A 25,357-nucleotide genomic window follows, 5' to 3' on the forward strand; every position below is an offset into this window, starting at 1 on the left:
TCGTTTTCCACTTACATCATGAAGTTAAAAAAAATACATTTGGCCATATGTAGAAGTTACCCATTCAGTTCTTTATCTTGCAATCATAGATTTTCTTAAAATTTGTACTAATTTTTGCAGAGTTATGACAACTACTAAAACGTAAGTGAATACAAAATTAGAAATGAAAAGAGGTGTACATCCCCTTACAAAAACTCTGAGACAAGATTTATGTAAACATTGTTTCTTACTTTGTGTCTTTCTATGCGGTGGAGCAAATTCAAGTCTGTGGACTCTGATATCCCACCATGTATAACCAGGATTTCATTGTCAATGATTGTACCAATTGGGAGCCAGGTATAGACATCTTCTAAGATTTGTAAGATTTTCTTTCCATGCATCTGTAGGTAAGAACTGGAGTAAGTTTTGTTTTTTGGTAAATTCAAGTTTATCACAAAAAGCAACAGCTTTCATGCCACACAAAGGAGTCATGGAGTCACCAACCCACCAGCATGCATTAATCATGTCTTTTTATTCTACCTTTGTTTGTTTTTTATTCTATGTTTTTGATACTTTGACAACTTGTCGCCTTGCTGACCCTAGAGGAGAGATTGCTCCTCCCAGAGGTAGCTAATTCCTAGAAATCCTAGATGATTTACCTTTCATATGCAGATGAGTGTCTTTCATATGCAAACTACCCAATCCACAGCCCACTCCTTTACTCACTTAGAGTGAGTACAAATCTCTTCCTTTGCGATAATCATTTCTGTATCTGCATGTTTACCGTAAAACAAATCCTGGGTACCATTACAACAATAGAATATGTTTGTATCTCTGCTGAAACTAACAATGAAAGTCACAATGAAAAAGCTTGGTTTGGTCCAGGAAGAAAATGAGGCCTCTACCCTGGCCAGAGCTTCCTGCTGTGCTTTTATTTGTTTATTTTTTTAAACCCATCACCCTTCCCAAAGGCTCTTTTTTTTTTTTTTTTTTTTTTGTAGTTCTATGGATAAGCAGCAAAGAGAATGCATTAAAAAAAAAAAAAAAAAGACGAGCCTTACCTTATATTTATGCAAAATTTCTTTTGTGAAGCCATACCTGAAAAAAAAGAAAACAATGGTGTTCAAAACTGATTAAATGTTGATAACTCCTACTTACGTCATGCAAAAAGGGGACCTACTGACATCTCATTATCACAAGTATGAAGAACTTGAGAAACTAGAGTTTAGTTGAAACTACTACTTACCCAAGTTTTTGCTAGGCATGATGGGAAAGAACAAAAGCAGCCAATGACATCATCCCTACTCGGAAGGAGCTTATAGCATGGAGAAGGAAGATAAGCTTTCATGAAACAATTTTCAAGGCAACTTAAGAAATACGTGCTAGGTATAGGATGTGTAGCTGCTGTGAGTACTCGGAGAAGTGTGCTGTGGCAGCTGGGGGAAGCTGTGTGGGAGAATGCTTTTCATTTAGATAGAATTTCTCAGACATCCTAAATCTTAGAGTAAATGAATGAAGGTGCAGGAAGGGGGGTTGGGGGGAGAGACAGAACAGAGACAAAGAAAAGACTAGAAGACAACAAGTTGGCCCTTTACACTCTCTCTGATATCATTCATGTAATAGTATTCAATATTTTAATAGAAAGAGTCAGGAATTTTCATGCCTGAATCGTAATCATGAAGGGAACGTCAATGATGGAAATTTTTAAAAAGACTTTTCCTTGCCTTAGGATAATCATATATATTCTTAAGGCCCAAGAAAGGGAAGTCAGAACACAGCATATTTATTCCAGGTTTCCATGCAAATCATGTCATGTCAGGCTTCTACAGTGTAACTTCGTGTTTCCCGAGATGAATTCAGTCCTGCACTCGCCAAAGGTGTCTATGTTGTTAAATCCAATGGACACCTTGCAGTCCTCGTGTTCCTTGCCCTCTCTGAAGCACTAGATATAGTTGACTACATCATCCTCCTGGAAAACTTTTCTTCTCTTGGATTCTGTGACAATAAACCCTCTTGGTTTTCCTTGTACCTTTCTGGGTATTCTACATCTCCTTTGCAAGTTTTTCTCTGCCTCACCTTGAACGGTGGCATTCCTTCGGATTCTGTCCTAGGCCCTCTTCTCCCTTCACTCTCTCTCGGCAATCTCATCCTTGCCTAGGGCTCTGGGTACTATGTATGTGCCAATGGCCTAGGGCTCTGGGTACTGTGTATGTGCCAATGTTGCCAGACAATGCTGCAGGCCACACTGCATGTCTGCGCTCTGGACACAAACATGCAACTACCTAACCAAAAAGCACTTCAAATCACCTTACCCCCAAATGAGCTTACCGTTCATTCTCACCTCAACCTTTTCTTCTTGTCATGTTCCCAATATCAGTGAACAATGCCAGTGTACTCTCACAGTGAAGCCGGAAACCTGGAGGTTATCCTTGATTCTCTCTTCTTTCAAGTCCCCCATATCACATTATCACACTTTAAACCATCATTGCCTAAACTCCTCTTGAATCTGTCCACTTCTTTGTATCTCCATCCCTACTACCTTAGTCTACATGAGAACCTATCATCTATCTCTTCAACTACCTCCTAATTGGCCTCCCACATTCAAACATTTCTTCCTGCTGCATTTAAAACACAAATTTTATGATACTCTTCTATGATTATTGTTGTTGTCCTTAGAAAAAAGTTCTAAATTCCTTTGCATGATCCAACCATGTCTTACGTCTCCAGCCATGTTGGGGACCATCCTATCCCTCAGTCTGTGCTCCTACCCTCCTAAAGTTCTTTCAAATCTAAAAAGTCTTGTCTCATATTCTACCTAAGTTGTCGCCTCAGTGTGGAATATCATTCTTCATCTCTGAATTGCCTAATTCATCCTCAGGTTTCAGGCTGATACCATACTTCTACGGGAGAACCTTCTATCATCCCCCAGACAAGTTAGGTCCCCACTTTACAAACTTATCACACTTGAAAAACCTGTTCAATGTAAGTCTTCCCTGCTAGATGTAAACTCTGTGAGGGCAGGGGCCATGTCTCTTTCATTAACCATCACAGACATGAGATAAATATGACTGGCTAACTGAATAAATGAAAGGATAAGTGGCATGCCCAAATAAACCTTTTGAGCTACATTCCATAGAAAGGACCTCTGAGAACAGTCTGGGACTTTTCTCATCATAGTCTTAGCATCTGTTTCCATACTTGAAACATTATAATTGAAAATCTCTACTCAAAGCCGGGGGGTGAAACTGCCCCAAAGGCAAAACTCATCAGTTGCTGAGCTTTTATCAAGGCACCCAAAAACCTAGAAATAAAAGCATGAGACACGTCATGCCTTCTACTGCCCTAGACCAAACTGGTAAAGGAGGGGTGGAGGAAGAAGAAAGAAGGGAAAGGGGAACATTTATCACCGACTATGTCTTCCAGCAACATTTGGTAAGCTATTTAACCAATTTTTATTCCTCAAATCGCCAGTGAGTCAGATAGTTGAAATGCAACATTACAGCTGTTCTCAAATGTGTTTATGAACAATTATGCCAGAAGCAATCACCATGTCATAAAAAATATACACATCAGTGAAAAACACAGCTCTAGTTTCTGAGACAACATCTGAGGCAAGCCAAAAGTGTAGCAACAGAATGATCTCATCTAAGCCTGCTCATAGAAACTACCACACCTCCAAAACTGGCCTAACACATCCATCCAGGAAACAATTTGGCCTATGATGGGAGGCATGGGAGGAAGAGAAAGAACATAACAGAAGGGAGAAGCAAGGACAGAACTAGAAGAAAAATATGGGAAGAAGACTTCAGAGTAACGTATACTCACTCAGTAGAAGACTGAGCTAGTAAATTGAGGTAAGACTTGAGGGTCTCCCTTGAGATTCTCCTCATCCCTACTTCTCTACACTCACTTGTAACTCTCTGCTAGGAACTCAACCTGGCAGTATTTTTCAGTATGGGAAACAAAAGAGGAAATCTAAAGGCCTAGGTTACCTCAGATTCATCATAAAATCTTCATGGTTCCCTCTGTTCAAGTGCAGGTCATTTGGGTAGACAAGAAAACTCACAAACAGGATCATTAGGATCTCCATGGAATGTTTTCCTCGATCTACAAAATCACCATTAAAAATATATGAGTTGCTCCCTGAGGGGAGACCATTCTGTGGAAGGAGGAGAGGAGGGGGGAAACAAGCAGTTAAAAGAATGTACTTTTAAAATAAGGCTTTGTACTTAACATCCCTGTGAAGATGGAGAAAAGAGGCAGAATCACTTCCTCCACTGGGAAAAATCTGCTCACTAACTTGAGGTAGTTCCACTCTTCTAGGTCAGGCATCTCCTGGAAGGGACTTTGGAAGTGAAGCATTAGCTTGGGGTAGGAAGCTTCCAGGGGACATGGTGACTGCTTATTCTACCCACTACCTACTCTGAGTTTTCTCTGAAAGGAGCTGATTTTTGTCCTATCAAAAATGGCTAAACTTGTCTCTTCTTTCTCCCTGGAAAAGAGGGAAACTTCCACCCAAGGACAAACACTGAACCAAGAGCTGGAAGTCTTTCATTCTAAGAGGCCCTCTGTTTAATTTCTTTGGAGATGGCACAAAAGGGAGTGTACAAAAGGGAGATGACACTATGTCCACCCCCTCCCCAGATCAAACAAGAGAATGGATATGAAAATATCCAGCGGAGTGTAAGGTCCCGCGCAACTGTGAGCAGGGCTGACATATCAGCAGTGCGCTCTGTTACAACTGCACCGGGTGTTGACAGCTGGCAGATACTGTGAGTGCTCACTGGCCGGGCCATATTAGTTGTTAAATATTTTGATTCTCACTCCTGAGTATGAGATAATACTTTTAAACACGGCGTTAGTAGGAAAAAAGAACTGGGATCAGGACAGAGGTCTGGTCTTTATAGCAGCTATTGATGCATTTACTTCTGTACTATGAAACTCCAAGACAAAACAAACATGACAGACCCATGCCTGGTAGGGAAATGGTCAAATGCATTTCTACTGCACCGTAAAATTAATCTGAACATTGAAAAAATACATCACAAAGAGAAAATTTTAAGTGCTCATATTTCCAAATGTCTGTCCCCTTTCAAAAAAGTTACCTTTAGGAAATAAAATACATATTCCAGTTACATTAATCTTTCTCAAACTATTTTCAGATTCCTCTTTTTTTAGATTTCACACTACAAAAGAAAATCTTACCACCTTATAGTCACTGTCCTAGTATTTACATATATTTAAAGTTATTCATACCCATATAGTAGAACTAGTTAAATATATATATAATATGGATTGCAATATGTTAACTCAGGGATTCCGCAAATCATCATGCAATGTAACATGTTCTGAAGACAACTGGAAACAAACAAGCAAGCAAGCAGCAGTACAGCGTCCTGGACCAAAAATAAGACGACTTACTGGCTAGTCCACCTCCACTGCTACCCATGTGTTCTTGGGTAAATTCTTTAATCTTTATGAGATATATTTCCCTCATCTGTAAAATGGGGATGATAACTTCCAAACTTACCATACAGGGCTACTCTGGAACTCGAATGAGGCTGTGTGTATAAAATTGCATGAAAACCATACAACACCATACAAATGAGAAGATGCATTTTATTATGACCTCCATATTATTTCTAATTTTAAGATCCCATTATTTTATATTTTCTTATACATTAATTCATATACCTTCATGAATTTATTGGGCTTAAATAGTGTGAGCCAGTTGCAAAAACATAGGCTATTCCTTATCATAACTTAAAGAAAAAAGGATGGATTCTGCATCTCTGATAACTCTTCCTTCCTCTAGCCTTCAGCTGGCTGGGATGAATAAACCAGAGTAATCTGAGGGGTGTTAAAGGAGGCAATAGGTTCTCCTGGAATTCCAGGCCTGGAGGGGACAAGAGGAGAAGCAGTACAATGTCTTGGGGTGAGAACATGGAAGAACTAGACCTGATGGGACCTGGACCTTATTTCTTCCCCCTTGATTAGGGGAAACCCTGACTCAGAGCATTAGTGTGGTCCTGGTTTGGGGAAGAAGGAGCTGGATCCTACTAGAAAAAGTGTAGGGAACTTCGTCTCTATGTCTGAAGTTAAAAAAAAAAAAAAACTAATACTTGAATTTAGGGATCCCTAGGAATGTAGAGACTTCCTCTCACACTCTTGATATAGGAGTAGCAACTATTGTGCCTTCAACTATAGACAGGCTTAATCTAGCTCAAGCAGAGAATAGAAAATGAGAATAACCTAGCACTTAAGGGGATCCAGTAACCAGAGAGAGACAGACCAATCAGATCTGCTAAAGTTCTAACCCCTAATGAGCTAGAATTGTTGGAGGACAGAAGAAAACGTTATTTAAAAAAAAAAAAATGAGAGGACCATAAAAGAACAAAAAGTTAATAATTCTTGCCATTTAAAGTGTGATAGCCAAATTTAAAATATCAATAGATTAGAGATAATTAAAAGAAACAGAGATTGGAGAATACATTTTTTAAAAATCGGGACGCCTGGGTGGCTCAGTTGGTTAAGCGGCTGCCTTCGGCTCAGGTCATGATCCCAGCGTCCTGGGATCGAGTCCCACATCGGGCTCCTTGCTCGGCAGGGAGCCTGCTTCTCCCTCTGCCTCTCCAGGCCTCTCTGCCTGTGCTCGCTCGCTCTCTCTCTTCCTCTATCCCTGACAAATAAATAAATAAAATCTTTAAAAAATTTTTAAAAAATATATATTTTATTTGTTTATTTGACAGAGATCACAAGTAGGCAGAGAGGCAGGCAGAGAGAGACGGGGAAACAGGCTCCCCACCGAGCAGAGAGCCCAACGCGGGGCTCAATCTCATGACCCAAGCTGAAGGCAGAGGCTTTAACCCACTGAGGCACCTAGGCACCCCAGAAAATACATTATTGACATGAAAAAGCAAACAGATGAAAAATCTCTCATACAGATTAAAAAGCAAAATTATGGAAATCACAAGGCATGAGTAAGAAATTAGAGATCAAGCCAAGAGAACTAATATTCTAATAATCATTCCAGAATCAGGAAAAAGGAACAGATGGAGTAGAGGCAATAATTACATAATAAAGAAAGGGAGATTTCTATGGTTAAAAAGGGGCTTCGGCCTGAAGTCTCAAAAAGCTCCTGAATCCTATGCACAATTGATAGGGGAAAAAATATTCCTATTACCAGGTAAGAGTCTTAGAAGCTACTAGAGAGAAAGAGCAAGTTACAAAGGGAAAAGAATCATCCTGGCATTAGACTTCTCATATCCAGTAGTGGGAGGTAGAAGATGGTAGAATAAATCTACAAATTAAAGACAGAAAAGGACTATAAACCAAGAATTCTGTATTGGACAGAACAGCATTAACTTCTTAGAGTGATAAATAATATTTGCAGATGTGTAAAGGTTCAAATATCAGCAACAACATAGATGATCATCAGAGTAGAAAAAAGACATATGTAAGTATGCAGTGATCTAATACCACAAAAACAATGAACATGCATTGATGGCTTGTTATGTGCTAGACACAGTTTTGGTGCTAGAAACACAGAAGTAAATAATACGAAGTCCGTGCATTCAAGGAGCTTGCATTCAGAGAATGTAGCACCCATGTGTCCCATAGAGGAAAAGACTCAAGAAAATATTCTAACGAAGTAAGAGCCAGGGAAAGACCCAAGAGGAAAGAATATATTATATAGACTATAGATGTGCACAATGAACAATGAACCTTCAGTATCTAATTAAATATAAATATAAATCAATAGTGATAACATGGAACTTGCACTTAAGTACCAAGCAAGGATTCTAAAAATAGAAGAGACATACTATGAAGAAAAACCTAATAATGGTCAAGAAATAAAAATATGGCATGAGCAGTAACTAGAATTTGCAGGGGAGGTTAGGGAAGAAAAGCAAATTCTCCACAAGTCTCATCCTAATGGGGGACATATGTAGAAAGCATGAAAATAAATACATTTATCTCATTGGAGGAGAGAGAGGATAACGGTGGAAAAATAAAGTTATACCTACCTGAGAAATATACACACAAATTTTTTATCAGGAATGGGAAGATAACCACTATTGAATAGAAAAGCACAGTAAAAACACCAAAGAAAACTTCACCAAAACAGCAAAAAGAAAAGGGAGAAGATGAAACATAGTGAAGTAAATAGTAAGCAAAGTAAAATAGAAGAAAAATTTTCAAAAATATCTGTTGTTATACTAAATGTGAATGGGTTAAATTCTCCAATTAAAATACCAAGATCACTAGACTATATCAAAATACAAAAATCAGGTATATATTATTTGTGAGAAATACACATTAAAATATAGGTAAAGATAGTTTGAAAACAAGATAAATAAAAGAAAGAGAAATCAAAATGTATACATTGATACAAGACAGTGGAATTTAAAAGTGCTAAACATGATTACAAAGCAACATTACATAATAAAAGATACTTATGAGGAAGATACAATCCATGAACTTGTATTCAATAAACAAAAGAATGAGTTTTTGCTGCATATATTTAACTACTATAAATGCAAGAAGAAACTTTAAAAATACAAATACAAATACAAAATTCAGATTGAATTACTGGTTTAAAATAATGTCTACAAATTCTTGACACTCCCTTTGTTATTTTCTTAAGGTTTTTTTGTTTTTGTTTTTGTTTTTAATTTGACAGACAGAGGGAAAACACAAGCATGGGAAGTGGCGGGCAGAGGGAGAGGAAGAAGCAGGCTCCTTGCTGAGCAGGGAGCCTGATGTGGGGCTCAATCCCAGGATGCCAGGATCATGACCTGAGCCAAAGGCAGTTGCTTAACTGACTGAGCCACCCATGTGCCCCGTGACACTCCTTTTAAAAGGTGAAGCCTAATTTGCCTCATTTTTTTTTTAAGATTTTATTTATTTATTTGACAGAGAGAAATGACAAGTAGTTGGAGAGGCAGGCAGAGAGAGAGAGACGGAAGCAGGCTCCCTGCTGAGCAGAGAGCCCGATGCGGGACTCGATCCCAGGACCCTGAGATCATGACCTGAGCCGAAGGCAGCGGCTTAACCCACTGAGCCACCCAGGCGCCCCTAATTTGCCTCATCTTGAATGTGGGTTAGATTAGCAATTTGCTTCTAATGAATTGAAAAAAAAAAAAAAGCAGGAGTGATAGGGTGCAATTTTGGTGACTAAGTCATAAAAGACACTACAACTTCCTGCCTGCTTTCTCTTTTGCATCACTCACTTGGGGGAAAGCCAGCTGCTATGTCATGAGAACACACTCAGGCACCCTGTGGAGAAGCCCATGTAGCTGTTCTGCCAATAACCAGTGAGGAACTGAAATGCTGTCCCTGCAGCCACATAAGTTAGCAATCTTGGAAATGGGTCCTTGAGCCCAGTCAACCTTTCAGATGACTGCAGCCCTGGTCAATAGTTTGACTATCACAATATGCGAGACCCTAAGCCAGAATCATTTAGCTAAGCTGCACTCAAATTTCTGACCCACAGAAACTGGGAGACACTAAATGTTTATAGTTTTAAAACACTAAGTACTGGGGTAACTTGTTATGCAGCAATATATAATATACATATTTAGACAGATATATTAGACACTAAATATGTGGAAAATTGAATATTTAATCAGTGAATTTAATTTAATATGTAGATATAGTAAGAACTTTACATCCTATAAAGAGTACAGTTAATTTTTCATATGTCCAAGGAGACTTTATGAAAATCGATTATGTACTTGATTTCAAAGAAATCCTGAATAAATTCAAAATAGTAAACATTTCATAGGATATATTCTCATATTATAATCCAATAAAATTTTAACTAAATAATAAAAATATGATTCAAAGAATTCTAGCTCCTTTAATTAAGATCCTTGGAAATTAAAAAGTGTCATCTTAAGCATTAGATCAAAGAGAAAAGTAAAGGAAAATTACAAGTCTATAGAAGTCTCAATTAAAATTAAAATTAGAAAAGATGTGTGGGGGACACCTGGGTGACTCAGGCTGTTGAGTGCCCAACTTGGTTTCAGCTCAGGTCTTAATCTCATGAGTCATGAGATTGAGCCCCAAGGCAGGATCTCAATGATCAGGGGAATCTCCTCAACCAGAGATTTTCTCCCTCTGCTCCTCTTCAACTTTCTCTCTCTCAAGTAAATAAATAAATCTTAAAAAAAAAAATAGATAAGATGTGTAGCTTTAAATACCTTCATTATTAAAGAAGATGCACATGAAAGACTATTCATCTGAGGAAATTAGGAACAGAACAATAAACTCAATCAAATAAAGATAAAAGCTGAAATTAATGAAATAGAAAGCAAACAAAAAAGAAAAAAATACATAAATCTGAAAGGTGATTCTTTGAAAGAACAAATAAAATTGATAAACTCATCATGAGCCTGACTAAGGATAAGTGAAAAAAGAGAAAATTTAAAAATATGTAACAGGGCACCTGGATGGCTCAGTCGGTTGGGTGTCTGCCTTTGGCTCAGGTCATGATCACCGGCCCCTGAGTCAGGCTCCCAGATAAGCATGGAGTCTGCTTGTCCCTCTCTCTCCTGCTCATGCTCTCTCTTTCTCTCAAATAAACAAATAAAAATCTTTAAAAAAAAATTCTTTTTTTTTGAAAAAACAAAATGTAAGATTAAGGGTGTTTGACGGGCTCATCACTATAGCATATGACTCCTGATCTCGGGGTTGTGAGTTTGAGCCCCACACTGGGTGTAGAGATTACTCTAAAATCTTTTACGGGCACTTGGGTGGCTCAGTCATTAAGCGTCTGCCTTCAGCTTGGGTCATGGTCCCAGGATCCTGGGATCAAGCCCCACGGCAGGCTCTCTGCTCAGTGGAGAATCTGCTTCTCCCTCTCCCACTCTCCCTGCTTGTGTTTTTTTTCTCACTATCTCTCTCTGTGTCAAATAAATAGATGGAATCTTTACAGAAGAAGAAGTTACAATTTAAAAATAAACAAACAAAATCTTTTAAAAATATGTAAGATTCAAAAGTAGAAAAAAAGACATAGAGAACTAGACAAAAGTTACATATATGTAAACAATATAATATTGACATCTATGGCAATGTACTTTTATAGTCTAGAGAAATGGAGGATTTCCCTAAAAATAAAACTACGAGAACTGAGAACTGATTCAAAAGTAGAAAACTTGAATAGTACATCTTCCTGTGACTTTATAGCAGAGCTCTATCTCAATTTTCTTTTTCTTTTTTTTAAAAAATATTTTATTTATTTATTTGACAGACAGAGATCACAAGTAGACAGAAAGGCAGGCAGAGAGAGAGAGGGAAGCAGGCTCCCTGCTGAGCAGAGAGCCTAATGTGGGGCTCGATCCCAGGACTCTGAGATCATGACCTGAGCCAAAGGCAGAGGCTTAACCCACTGAGCCACCCAGGCGCCCCCACATGACTTTATTTTTTACCTCTTTTGCAAGCCCCATTTTAGAGGTCTGTTCTGACTGCAACATACCGCCTTAATCAACAAAGAAAAAGAATGGACTACTGGGGTAGCGTGCAGCATATCAGCAATAGAGAAAAAAGAAAATATTTAATGACCTTCTAGAGCAGAAAAGCATGGGTATGGAGGGTGGAGGACGGTAGGGAAGAGAAAGAAAAGGAAAACCAGGTAGCATGGCTTCCAGTGGACAGCATCGGTGTGACACCGTCAGGGTTAAGAGTTAATTTGATATTTTCTGTCCATGGGCACCTCTTTTTCAGCTTCAGGAAGTCCCCACTCACAGCATCAATTTAACAAACCAGTTTGCCAATACTTGATCTAAAACTCCCAGCTTCCCATTCAATGAGGGAAAAAAATGTCTTGTAATTTTAGCAAGGCTAATTGAGGCTCCGAATGAAGTATTTCACAATGGTCATTCTAATTAAGCAAAAGTGGCTGATAAAAATTAGCCTTTTCAGAAATAAAATCCAAAAATATAACTTAATTAATGCTATGTAAATTGCTTCACTTGATGGTGTTTGAAGCCTTATGATATTGAGATGCTCTGTTAGCAAAGGTCTGCCATGATTACCAATGAAGAAAGCATCCTATTCAAAGCCAAATAGGACCATAGCTGAAAATATCTAGTTTAGTCTTAAGGTATTAAGTGATACAAATTGTAAGGACAACCAAATATGAAAGGGACCAAAATCTCAACACAAATAATCAAAAGCAATCATTGGTATGAATGCCATTATTTATTACAGGGCACTGCAAAAAATGTGTGACAATAAAATCTTCTCAGATCCTCCAAAACTTTCCTTCATGATTTAGGCACTTACTAAATGACTAAAATTTTTGAACGGGTTGTCTTAAATGCCGCCTCCTCCAGGAAGTCTTCCATGAGGTGAGGTGCCCCTCCAACATGCTACCTTGTAGCCTTGGGGTTATCTTTATCATTAATACATCCCACCCTGACCTGTCTTGTCTTCTTACTAGTTGGCCTTTTCCTCTGGGGCTGAGGACCATAACTTAGTCATACTTGTCTTGCCAACCCTTAGCAGAGTACCTCACTCATAACAGGGGTTTAATAAACACATGTGAAATGAAGGAACTTCATATTCACCTTGGTATCTTCTCAGTTTTCACATAGTGCCTTGAACACTGCAAGGACCAGATAAAAGCATATTACATGAATCAATTTGTGGACAAACTAACTTTTGTATGTGATTGGTTATAAGGATACAAATCTTAAACCAAACCAACTGCTTGGATGAAGAGAGTAATATGACAAGACATCTCAGGGACCCTGCACTGCAACTCCCCCTCTCAGGCTATGCCTTTGGCAGGCCCTGGGCCAGGCCCAGTCCTGAGAAGGAAGAAATGACCTGGCAAAGCACTCACTGGAAGATGAATAACAATTCTGCCTTAATTCAAAGCCTGGGGTTTTCCTGGTTTCTCTTTGGGGCTGACTGAGAGGAATCAGTCCGAGCATAATAAAAAAATGTAGGGATTGACAGCTCCAAAGATCTCCAGTGGTAGCTTGCCACGCTGTTCCCTGTGGTTCACGTTCAATCCGAATGTGAATAAAATACATCGTGAGAAATTAAATAAGAAAAAAATAAAACAAACATCAGTTGATAATTTTACTAAATAATAATAAATAAAATAAGGATATATGAAATCACGGCCACTAGCTGCTTCTAAATAGAAGACAAGAGAGCCCGTGGCTTATGCTGAGACACCCTGCTCCCGCGCGTTGCTGGGGATAAGCGAGAGGAAGGGCCGCACACAGGGCATCGCACATAATTGGGAATTAAAAACACACGTTGATGCATTGAGTTTTGCAGTGAGCATCACCTGCCGTCGCAGAAACCCTACCATTTCCTGAAGCCATTGAGAGAGGGCCTAGGTCAGAAGTGACAGCTGCTGTCAGTCCCCTGGGAGGCCACAGAGAGAAATCGGCCACTCCCTCTTTTCCTGCTTTGTTCATAAGATGCACCTTCTTTCCCCCTTATGTGCTTTCCTGGCCCATTAAGCTTCTCTCAACTAATCTTCCTTTTTTCCCCCCTCATGTTCTTTTGTCCTCCTATACCTAAGACCCAATAATGATACTCATACTGTAAGTACTGCTAAGATGAATTTTCCAGATCACTGAAGCTTACTCCTTTAAAAGCTAAAACGCATTTTTAAATTACTTTAACCATTTTAACTCTGGGTTTTGAAAATGTGCCATTTGTTCTCTCCAGTTCTTAACAGAGTGTGCACCGCAGCCCTTGACGCTTTCCTGACCCTGCAGGCTTATTGATCTCCGCATCCTCTCCGAACTTCTCACAAATACAGAACTCTCTTCCCTGCACATATTTCCTATCTCATAGTTACAGGTCTAGATCTCTTCTGTCAGTGGGAGCTTTACTTTTCATCATTGTCCTCATTTCTCACAACTGCCTCCCCCGCCCCCCCACAGGCCCTGATCTGCCGGGGTGGGCAGCAGACAGCCCCACTTGTAGCAAGAATGTGTCAGATAGGAGTTTCCTGATAGAATGTTCCCTGGTCTTTGAGCAAGGGTCTGGGGCCCACACTGCGAGGAAAGGTTGCTGGATTTGTGTCAGTGATTTCAAGAACGCAGAGACCCTTTCTCCTTAATTGTGTCGGTTTGGGACCGCAGAGCCAAGTGAAGATAAGTACAGGACACGGGAGCCGGCCCCCTGGAGAGGGGACTGTCACAGTCCCTTGTATTCAGGTAGAAACATTGTTTCCCTGAATAGTTTGCGCAGCCTGGTTTCAGGGCACAGTGTACCCTTGCGATCCTATTATCGTTCCTCATTTAAACTTCAGAAAAAAAAAAAAATGAAACAGAAAAAGGCTGACTTTGGCGAGTGAGATCATCACGTGAAGGCGCTTACTCAGTCATCCCCGCGTGACTGTCCTTTCTTCCTGGGCCTGCGGCTCCGGTCCCTCCCTACCCTCGCTGCCCCTAAGCCGCGTGACTGGCCATCATCATGGGCCCACCAGGTTCTTCTCCCCTTCTTAGACACCATTAAGGACAGCACCTTTTCAGCTTCTTAGAGTGGAACCCCGTTGTCATCAGTGGCTCGTTCCTCAGTTTCCCCTTTCAAACCAGGCAATTTCAAGATTTGGGTGCGCGTGCTTTATCCCACAGCCAAGATGCATTTTAGCTGCTTCTCGCTCCCGCATGTTAAAACTCGAATTCATGTTTTCCAAACATCCCTCTCACCTCCCTCTCCCCAAATCCCTCCCAAACGAGGGTGCCCTACTCTTCTGCTGGGCTCTCAGTCCCCACTCTGGAACGCTGTCGTTGGTTAACTCTCAAAATACTTCTTGCTTTCATGTGAATGCTATATTTTCACCTTTCATTCTTTTTATGGTATCTCTTACCACCCACCTCCTCCTGTTCAGTCTTTACGTTAGCACTTTCCAGTTTTAAAATGTTCCATACTGCTCTGCCGATAGAATTAAAGAAACACTTTGCAATTGTCGTCTGTCTACTCCCAAGTCCCTTCCCCCACCACATCTTAATCGCTTCAACTACCTCTCAAGAAATTTGCAATTCTAAATGCCTCAGAAGCCATTTCTCCCATCTAATTTACTCAACTATTTCCCTTTTTATATATCTCCCCAAACCTCTAAAAACATAATGGCTGGATTTTCTCTTGTGGTTGTTCCCCATCTCCTCCTGCCCCCTCTTCCTCCCTCTGACTGTCACTGCCAACAGCAGCAGGACTGAACTTCGCAACATTTTATATGGTGCCATGAACTGAGGTAAACAAATCTCGCTCCCTGAACTGTGTAACTCCTTAGCTTCCTCTCACCAGTCCGTTCTCTCACTGCTCCCACAGCTTTCCAATTTGGCCAGTAGAATCCCCATTTTATGGTAAATAAACTCTCTTCTGCCTTCAACTCATTCAGAAGATTTCCCTCGGGAAGTCTGGGCCTCCCCTAAGAAGGCTGCTGGACTCCTGGAAGGACAGGACTCATTCCCCCACAGGATGGAGCTGGGGGCGGTTCACAGGCTCCTCAGAGCCACTAAAAACCCAGCATTTGGGGGCACCTGGGTGGCTCAGTGAGTTAAACCTCTGCCTTCGGCTCAGGTCTTGATCTCAGGGTCCTGGGATCGAGCCCCGCATTGGGCTCTCTGCTTGGCAGGGAGCCTGCTTCCTCCTCTCTCTCTGCCTGCCTCTCTGCCTACTTGTGATCTGTCTCTGCCAAAGAAATAAATAAAATCTTTAAAAAAAAAAAACCAGCATTTTGTCAGCCTCCGCAAAAAGCCCCTCCTCCTTTCCTGCCCACCACCTCTGACTAGCCTTCCTTCCCCTGCTCCTCACCTCACAGTCCTGTGGCAGATTCACTGAACACAACCTGCTTTCCACATCCTCGACCCCCCTCATCTCCAATCTGGACTCCATCTTGGACACACTCTTCTCCTATGACTCCTCCTCGACAACTTCGCACCCTTCCTGCTTCCCAAGGCCCTTGCCTCAGCCTGTCTGCCCCCTCACTCAGAAAGCATACCAGTCCTGGCCTCCCATTTCTCCTAGTTGACTGGCCCATCCTGACTTCTCTTTCTTCCCTGTCCAGCTTGGAGTCTGTGCTTGACCTCAGGAACTGCTCTCTTACTAGCACCATCAGCTAGCTCTCTACCAGAAAAACTTCGGCTGGACTTCCTGGCACCAACCTAACTTCCAGGGCAGCCTCCTACTTCCTCTACTCCTGTTCTCCAGCTACCAGGCTCTGGATCCTTCCTTAGGTCTCCTGCCGTCCCCACTGAGGTCCTAAGTGCCAGCTCCGTTCATCCGCTTCCGGGTTGGCCCACTCCGTTCCCTTCTAAGCTTCCACTCCAAATGAATGAAATTAAAACCTCACATTTCTGTTATAATTTATTACTTTAAAAAATGCTTTTGGATATTTGTTATTTTATCCATAAGACCACCTTTTGTGGGGTGAAAGCTCAAGAATATTACAGCCCCCCCCAAAAAAAATTGAGTTTCATAGAGGTTACATGGCTCACTTAAGCTCTCACAGTCTCCAAAGAATAGAAATGATTGGCCATCCCAATAATCAGAATATATTTTCTTTCCACTAACTGAGACACCTATGCTGTGCCCAGTTATTCAACGGGCTAGCTGGGGGGGGGGGCAGGGGGACTGACACAGGGATCAACAGGAGACATCAAGAGATGAAGGCAGGGGTCACCTCAGGATCAGTTGTCCCGAAAGCAAATATTCAGGTTGTCACTGCTGGCTCAGAAACAAATTCCACTGCAGAGATGCAGAGAAACCCCACACCAGCCACGCTGCTCTGTGCCCTCTGTTGAGGCCTCCACAACCCAAACCCAACAAATGAAGAGGAGATAGCGCTGAGCTCAGCGATGGTGAATCAGGGTAAAGAAGAGAGCAATTCGGAATTTACTGAGTGGGGCACTCCCTTCCTGCATAATTAGCGTGCTTCCGAAGAGAAGACTGGTATGTGACATGCTCACTTCCCAACAAAATAAAAGCTAAACAGATTGCTCTCCTTCCCATCCTGCATCACTGAGACATCTCTGAGGTGATAAAGTCATAAATGCAATCTGAGAAAGATAAATGGGCAAATCCCAGGGGATATATAGATAACAGTAATACTGAACAAGGACGCAGATTAAATTTTTTAAAGATTTTTTTGTTTAAATATGTGTCACAAAGCCAAAAGATATCCCTCTACAAATATTTCGGCTTCTTAGGAAAAAAACTGTTACATACATCTGTATTTGTCCATATCCCTAGGAAAGCCAACATTGTTATCTCCCCTAGGACTGCCCTCCCCCGCCCCAACAAAAAACACCACTATTTAGCAAAATAATTATTTACCTTATAGAAGATCAAAAAAAGATCATCCAGTTTCCCATGCAAATCACCTGGAGTGCAAATGAAAAAATCACTATTCAGTAGGAAACAAGAAAACACGCAGTCCGTTACAGAACTTTGAAACTGACATGCTGCCGATATATTCCCAAGTATTCTCAGCGCATTGGGTTTTTACCCAAGCTCTTAGCAATTTTTTGGTATTGTTTACACTATAATCTGGAGGAGAGCAGCAATAATATGTCAGTTCGCATTAAGTCCCCAGTGTCTCTCCTAGTACGTGATGCATGACAGACACTCGATAAATAAATTTAATTGCTAAATGCACAGCTTTTTAAAGCCATGTATTTAAAGCCACATAATTGGGGCATCTGGGTGGCTCAGTGGGTTAAAGCCTCTGCCTTCAGCTCGGGTCATGATCCCAGGGTCCTGGGATAGAGCCCCGCACCTGGGATCAGCTCTCTGCTCAGCAGGGAGCCTGCTTCCCTTTGTCTCTCTGCCTGTCTCTCTGCCTACTTGCTTTCTCTGTCTGTCAAATAAATAAATAAAATCTTTTTAAAAATATTATTAAAGCCACATATTAGAGAATATGCTCTAGCAACAATATCTAAAAATTTAAAAATTGTGAGTTGACATTGTTTTGATGAGACAGTTACAGGAAGCAAAAATGCAAGCATGGCTTTATGGAACTCAGCTAATGAAGGGAAACCATATGAATATATGAAGCCATTAATTAAAAATTAAGAGTGAATATATTAAAGAAAAGCCCTATTTGGATAACTATTTCTAGGTAAAATATCTGTGTTTCATAGGCCCTGATCATTAATTGTTTTCTTTGTATTCAACTTGATTACCAGATAGAATTTAATATAGAAATATCTTTCCCTAGTTTTCTTGAAATCCCACAACCAAAATTAATCAAATATATACAACAAAAGACTCTGATTGTGAGAATAATAAAATAAAAATCCTATGTCACCAGCACTTAATTTATAAAATGACTATAATAGTAAGAGTAAATTAATGCTATTGTATACTTAAATTTTATTGCTTTCATATGATCTTACTCCAAATATAAGGAAATAAAAATGGAAGGACTTTATATATTTGGATTATTTTATTTTCCTAATTTTCCTCAGGGTGACTTGTCTTTCAAGGATTTGGGTGGACAAAATTGTTGCAGCTGGCATGCTAAAAAATGAATTGGTGGGGCGCCTGGGTGGCTCAGTGGGTTAAGCCACTGCCTTCGGCTCAGGTCATGATCTCAGGGTCCTGGGATGGAGTCCCACATCAGGCTCTCTGCTCAGCAGGGAGCCTGCTCCCCCCCCACCCCAACTGCCTCTGCCTACTTGTGATCTCTCTCTCTGTCAAATAAATAAATAAAATCTTTTTTAAAAAAATGAATTGGTTTCCGCATATTAGGAATTGAGGTATATAGATATTTTTAACTTCTAGATGGACTGCAATAGATAAAACTTGATGTATCACAGAAAGATAGCCACAGAAAGCTATTTCCACTGCAAACAAAAACATGAGCACAGAATTAGTTATCTTTTATAATATAACTAGAAACTAAAACACCTTCTACGTTGCATGAGTGTTGAGAACTACGTAGCAGGTTGAGATGTTCATTTAAAAGAATGCATCCAGGGTTTCTGGGTGGCTCAGTGGGTTAAGCCGCTGCCTTCGGCTCAGGTCATGATATCAGGGTCCTGGGATCGAGTCCCGCATCAGGCTCTCTGCTCAGCAGGGAGCCTGCTTCCTCCTCTCTCTCTGCCTGCCTCTCTGCCTATTTGTGATCTCTCTCTGTCAAATAAATAAATAAAATCTTAAAAAAAAAAAAAAGAATACATCTGGAAATTAAAATAAAGGTAAAATTTCATCACACTTTCTCTTCCTCTTCTAGTACTATCTTAAACAGATGTTTTTGAAAATATAGCCCCAATTTTGAATTTTAAATGATGACCAAATTTATCTAAGTTTAATGAGGCTATAAAGACCCACAATAATAATTTCTCTGCTAAGGGAACCTATTGGCCTTGGCTTTTCCCTCTAGCCATGGTGCTACATGGAAAAATGTCTGGAAATAAGTGCCCAAGATATGGAGATCTTTAAGTAAATGAACTGTCCAATCAATGCATTCCCGTCTCTCTCTCATAATGGCAAATGAAACATCAGTCTGAGAGACACGTGATGGGAGTTGAGAGAGTAGCAGATATGGGGCTGGCCTAGCCCCAAATGCAAAGGACCTGATATCTGACTCTGACCCTGCTACTAATCAGCTGAGTGAGCCTGGGGGTGAGGGATTGGGGTGGGGAGAGTCACCGCATAGAAATGCAGGGAAAGAGCAGTGCCTGGCTGACTGTCGGTGGACCATGGGACTCTTGGTCTTAAGAGTTGTAAGTTTGAGTCCCACATTGAGTATAGAGATTACTGAAAAACAAAATCTTTAGAAAAAAGAAAAAAAGAAAGAGAGAGAGGAAAGAATGTAGGGAAGGCAGTACATTTTCCTTTTCCTCTCTGGGCCTCAATTTCATCCACAAGAACAAGTGATAGGCTGTTCTCAGTAAGAACCGCTTGGATCTTACACTGTATAATGTCAGGACTCCCTCGCCCTCTAATTCACATCTTCTTCTAGATCTTTTTACCCAAAGATAAATCTACAGTGGAAACTGCAGGTATACTGGAAACATGTGGGAGCGGATCTCAGTCTCTGCTTGGTTTACTGTATCTAGCCCTGGCTCCACGGGCTCCGTGGGTGGGCACAGCTCCCTGAGCTTCATGCGCCCCCTCCCCCCCAAGTCTAAAGCTCTGTGAAAAGTAAGAGCCCGCAGGCCTTGGATAAAAGCCCCCCCTCCCCCGCTGAGATGCATCATCTGTCAGGCAGAGGTGCGGCCCATTCGGTTGGAATCGAACTCGTGAAGGTGCGTCCGAAGCCGGAGTCTGGGCACATGCCCCGTACGCAATACCAATGCGTCGAGTCCCTACCACCGCTACGAGGCGCTAGCGAGGCAAACGGTTTGTCTAGATTGTCAAACCCACTTCTACCTGCCAGCAGAAAAGAAACACAGGCTAAAATTGATTTGGAAAATCACAATCACTGTTTTGTAACTTAAGGGCCTAATTAGAAGTTAAGGGAATCGCTATTCCTTCCACGCACCCCATTCCCAGACAGTTGCAAGCCCGCTGAACACCAACTGTGTTGAATTTCACTGTGTACTGTTTCTGGAAGCAATACCCTGCCAGGCTGGCCTATACGATAACAAAATCTTAAGTCTTGTTATTTAGAAGAACAAGGAACAGATTTCTGGGACATTCCCACTCTTCTAAAAGCTGCAGCGACCAGTTGGAAAAATCTAAAACGGCAGCCAAGGGCAGAGAAGAATTTAATCTCCACCCGGCGTTGGGCTTTTCGCCTGCCAGCATCAGTGGCACGCATGAGGCCCACCTAGGAAAAGGAACACGGAACGAAGATAATGAGAGCTAGACGGAGGGCAGAGAACGCTTATGCCACCCATGGGTGGTTTTCCATATTAAAATGCTGCCTGCCTTTATAAAAAGCTATGAGTTCTTTAATTTCTCACATAATTAATTCCTGCCAGCTGGTATGCAAAACAAAGACAAGATGGGGAACAGTATTATCATGATAGATCGCTTTATATTAACACTTCTCCCTTAATACAGTCCAATTTACACAGTTTTCAAGCTAAGTAAATGAGGTAGAACCAAGACGTTCCTAAATATTAATTCGGCAGCTCCACTCCGAAACTTACCACAGATTGTTATCTCTTTGGTGGGAGAAGTTTTGACTTGAGTGAAGTTCGGCATTTGCTTCAGGACTCTCTTTGTTTCAAAGAGCACCTCTAGGACATAATGCGCGTGAAGAATCTGTGGGCGGGGCAGAGGAAATGCATCCAGTGAACTAGTAAGAAAGGCAGGACAGGGTAGAAAGCTGTAAGAGGGGAGCATACGAGCCCATTTCAGGAAGCTGGATTACAGGATAATCTCTAAATGAGTCTCAGCTAGATTATTCTAGCACTGTGTCTGGCATACAGGAAGCCATCACTAGAGATCTGTAAACAGAATGAATGAATGGTTCCTAGGGCATTTACACTTTCCTGTTCTTAACTGACATCGCCCATTCACAGAACGTCTCTGATGGTTCTGGGTCCTTAGAGCCCAGGAGACAGGACAGGGAAAAAAAAGGAGACTGCCTTGCTCCAGGGAAACAGGCAAAAATGAATCCATAGAAGAGAAGGAAGGACAGGACAAAGAGAGAGGGAGAGCGACTGTGGAAGCGGGGCTCCTTGGCATTTGTTTGGGACATCCTGCCACCTAGAGTGGCAACCAGGTGGTGGCGCTGGCTTCACAGATCTCCCAAGGCAGCCGGAGCAGCCCCAAGGAACCCCTGAGCCAAGAATCCCAGGTGGCTCAATGCTGGGTGCACAGACGTGAGCATATACAGAACAGCAAGTGCATTTATATACTAGTCTAAATATAAAACCTATTCCAAACCCAAATAAACCATTTGCATCACCTCCTATTATGACTATTCGGCTGCCCTCCTCCAGTTACAGTGATGACGACATCATCGTTTGGACAGATTTACTCCGCTTTCTCCGCTGGGCTTTTGTTTGTTTGTTTTAAATCCAGTGTGTTAGTCTCTCTTTTTTAAAAAAGTACAAGATATTCCAAATACATAATTCCCAAAGAAACAGAGCCGATGCAAATGTAACAGATGCTAACACCACTTCATGGGTCAGGACTGTTCCCACAACTCGAAAGGGGCTAGCCAAAATCGATATGTGCCATGAGTGCCAAATACGTACTCGTTTTCAAAGACTTGGTGTGTGAAAAAATAAAAAAGTAAAAAGTCTCATTAAAAACTTTAACTTGGACTACATGTCAAAATGATAATAATTTCATCTGTTGGATTAAATAAAGTATTAAAGTCATTTTCTTTTTTTAACATTTTTTAAAGTTTTCTTATTTTAGTAATCTTTACACCCACATATAAATTATGTAAATAATTTATATATGATATATAATATATAATATATAATAATTATATAAATTATATAAATATAATATAGTAGATTTTATTTCTGTTGGACACCACTGGTTTAGATTATTAAAGGCTGAGAAGGATCATTTCTACATACTGTTCAGATACTGCTTTGGGTAAGGGTTTCAGAACAGATGGAATCCTTTGCTCCTTTGGAAAAATCTGGTCTCATGGTATCTTAAAATTTTTATTTGCATAGCTATTAAAATGACAAAACTATTTCCTATCCCAGACCCCAAAAACATGATTTAAGTTTAGAGAATTTTCACGATTAAATCTACATTTTTTTTTTAAGACAGAGAGCAAGGCGAGGGGCAGAGGGAAATGGAGAGAGAGAAGCTTTTTTAATTAACTTATAATGTGTTATTTGTTTCAAGGGTACAGGTCTGTGATTCATCCGTCTTACATAATTCACAGCACTCACCATAGCACATAACCCTCCCCAATGTCTATCACCCAGCACTCCCATCTTTCCAACCCCCCTCCCTTCTGGCAACCCTCAGTTTGTTTCCTGAGATTAAGAGTCTCTTATGGTTTGTCTCCCTCTCTGGTGGGAGAGAGAATCTTTAAGCAGGCTCTGTACCCAGCAGGGAGCCCAACATAGGACTCAATCCCATGACCCTGAGATCATGACCTGAGCAGAAATCAAGAGTAAGGCACTTAACTGACTGAGCCACCTAGGTGCCCCTGATTAAGTATACTTGTTAAGAACAGGAATCAGGGTTTGAAAGCAATGTGAGAATTAGGAGGAAAGATGGATGTTGATGAGTGGAGAGACACTTATTTCCTGACTCCCCAAGACCTAATGAACTGCTAAAGATTTTTCCTACAAAAGCATTTTATTTTTTTTTTAAGATTTTATTCATTTATTTATTTGACACAGAGAAAGAGATCACAAGTAGGCAGAGAGGCAGGAAGGGGGGGCGGAAGCAGGCTCCCTGCCAAGCAGAGAGCCCAATGTGGGGCTCGATCCCAGGACCCCGAGATCATGACCTGAGCCGAAGGCAGAGGCTTAACCCACTGAGCCACCCAGGCGCCCCTACTACAAAAGCATTTTAAATCCATTCAATCCACAACTTGAGTCAAATCTTGAATGTGAACTTTCCTTTAGCTCCATTTTAAAGGAACAGGTAAAATACCTTAATACAATGACTTATTTCACTTTGCACATTTAGTCTACTGATTCCCAAGACTGGCTTCAGTGTCACCTGAACTTGCCACTGCAGATTTTCTGGTCCATTTGTAGCACTAATCAGAGTGATTGGTGTCTGAAAGGGCAGTTTTGTTTTGTAAGTTAAAAAAGAAAAAAAAAAAAAATCACTGAGAATATATTACAACAAAAAATTCCTATTATTAAAATGGTTTTTCAAAAATAAAATAAAATAAATAAAATGGGTTTTCTCAGTCCTTTTTCTTTCCTTTTTTTTCACTTTGTTATTATTATTTTTTTAAGTAATCTCTACATCCAGCATGGGGCTCAAACTCACAATCCTGAGATCAAGAGTTGCATGCTCCACTGACTGAGCCAGCAGGGTGCCCCGGTTCCTTTATCAACAGGCTAAAATGATGTGGCTAATGTCAGTATTTGCTTACAATGCTGTCTTTCAATAGCATTATAATTGTGTTTACAGTTGCAATATTTTATTTTATTTTTTTAAGATTTTATTTATTTATTTGACAGACAGAGATACCAAGCAGGCAGAGAGGCAGGCAGAGAGAGAGGAAGGGAAGCAGGCCCCCTGCCGAGCAGAGAGAGCCCACGTGGGGCTCGATTCCAGGATCCTGGAATCATGACTGGAGCCAAAGGCAGAGGCTTTAACCCACTGAGCCACCCAGGCGCCCCTACAGTTGCAATATTAAATATTCAAAAAAGTTAAGTTGGTTTCTACATTTATAGAGCTGGTCAGAGTAAACAGCACCTGAAATAAAATATTCATATTCTTTTAAAGGCAATGAGGGAGGAAAATACTACTTTTAAAAGATATTTCTTCGTATCAAATAACGAGCTTTAAATGAAGAAAAACCTCATTTTTTAAGTTGAGATAAAAAGTTAAATAGTAAAAAGGAGTATAACTGAAAAGCAATTTTCTTTCTTCTCCAGACCTCAGTCCCTGTCCCCAGAAACAACCACTGTTAAGAGTGCCTTCATTATCTTTCCAAGACAAATTCTACGTGTTTGCAAGCATATAAAATTAATATAACCACATATAAATATGTAATATTAATATATATATTCTATTCTATAAGTATATAGAGTATATTCCTACAAAGGAATGTTATTCAACTAAAAGTAGTAATGAAATACTGAGATATGCTAAAACATGGATGAATTTTGAATACATTTTGCCAAGGGAAGGCAGACATAAAAGGTCACATATTATATGATTCTATTTATATGAAATGTCCAAATTAGGCAAATTTATAGAAAGAAAAGGCAAATTAGTGGTTGCCAAGGGCTAGGGAGAAGGGGCAATGGGGAGTGACTGCTTGATGTACAGGGTTTTGTTTTGGGGTGATGAAATCTTCTGGAATTAGATAGTGGTGTTGGTTGCACAACATTTTGAATATACTAAAAACTGTTCAACTGTACACTTTTAAATGGTTAAAATATTCTATTTTATGTTATATGAATTTTGTCTTAGTTTTTAAAAATCAAAAAATGTATATAATACTTAATTTTTTTTTATAAATTTTTTTTTAAAGATTTTATTTATTTATTTGACAGACAGAGATCACAAGTAGGCAGAGAGGCAGGCAGAGAGAGAGAGGAGGAAGCAGACTCCCCGCCGAGCAGAGAGCCCGATGCAGGACTCGATCCCAGGACCCTGAGATCATGACCCGAGCCGAAGGCAGCGGCTTAACCCACTGAGCCACCCAGGCGCCCAATACTTAATTTTTTTAATAGATGGGAACATACTGTACTCTATGTTGAACCTTCCAGGTTTCCCTTAACAACATATATTTCTCTTTTTTATAAAGTCAAAATTACTGATCTTTTCTGTTATA

At 40.5% G+C, this 25,357-nt stretch overlaps 1 protein-coding gene across 3 annotated transcripts in view; it reads right to left on the reverse strand.

The window, feature by feature from the left end:
• Nucleotides 1-25,357, reverse strand: part of PPEF1 (protein phosphatase with EF-hand domain 1) — a 113,482-nt gene that overhangs the window by 35,934 nt on the left and 52,191 nt on the right. For all 3 annotated transcript variants that reach the window (XM_082718378.1, XM_082718376.1, XM_082718377.1), the window contains 5 exons: nucleotides 21,060-21,174; nucleotides 17,293-17,339; nucleotides 3,972-4,138; nucleotides 1,041-1,077; nucleotides 231-380 (listed from right to left, as the gene is read on the reverse strand). In XM_082718378.1, the coding sequence (XP_082574504.1) occupies nucleotides 231-380; nucleotides 1,041-1,077; nucleotides 3,972-4,138; nucleotides 17,293-17,339; nucleotides 21,060-21,174 (516 nt within the window). The remainder of the gene's footprint in view (nucleotides 1-230; nucleotides 381-1,040; nucleotides 1,078-3,971; nucleotides 4,139-17,292; nucleotides 17,340-21,059; nucleotides 21,175-25,357) is intronic.

This window comes from Mustela nivalis (assembly GCF_964662115.1).
Source record: "Mustela nivalis genome assembly, chromosome: X".
NCBI classification, from domain to species: Eukaryota; Metazoa; Chordata; class Mammalia; order Carnivora; family Mustelidae; genus Mustela; species Mustela nivalis.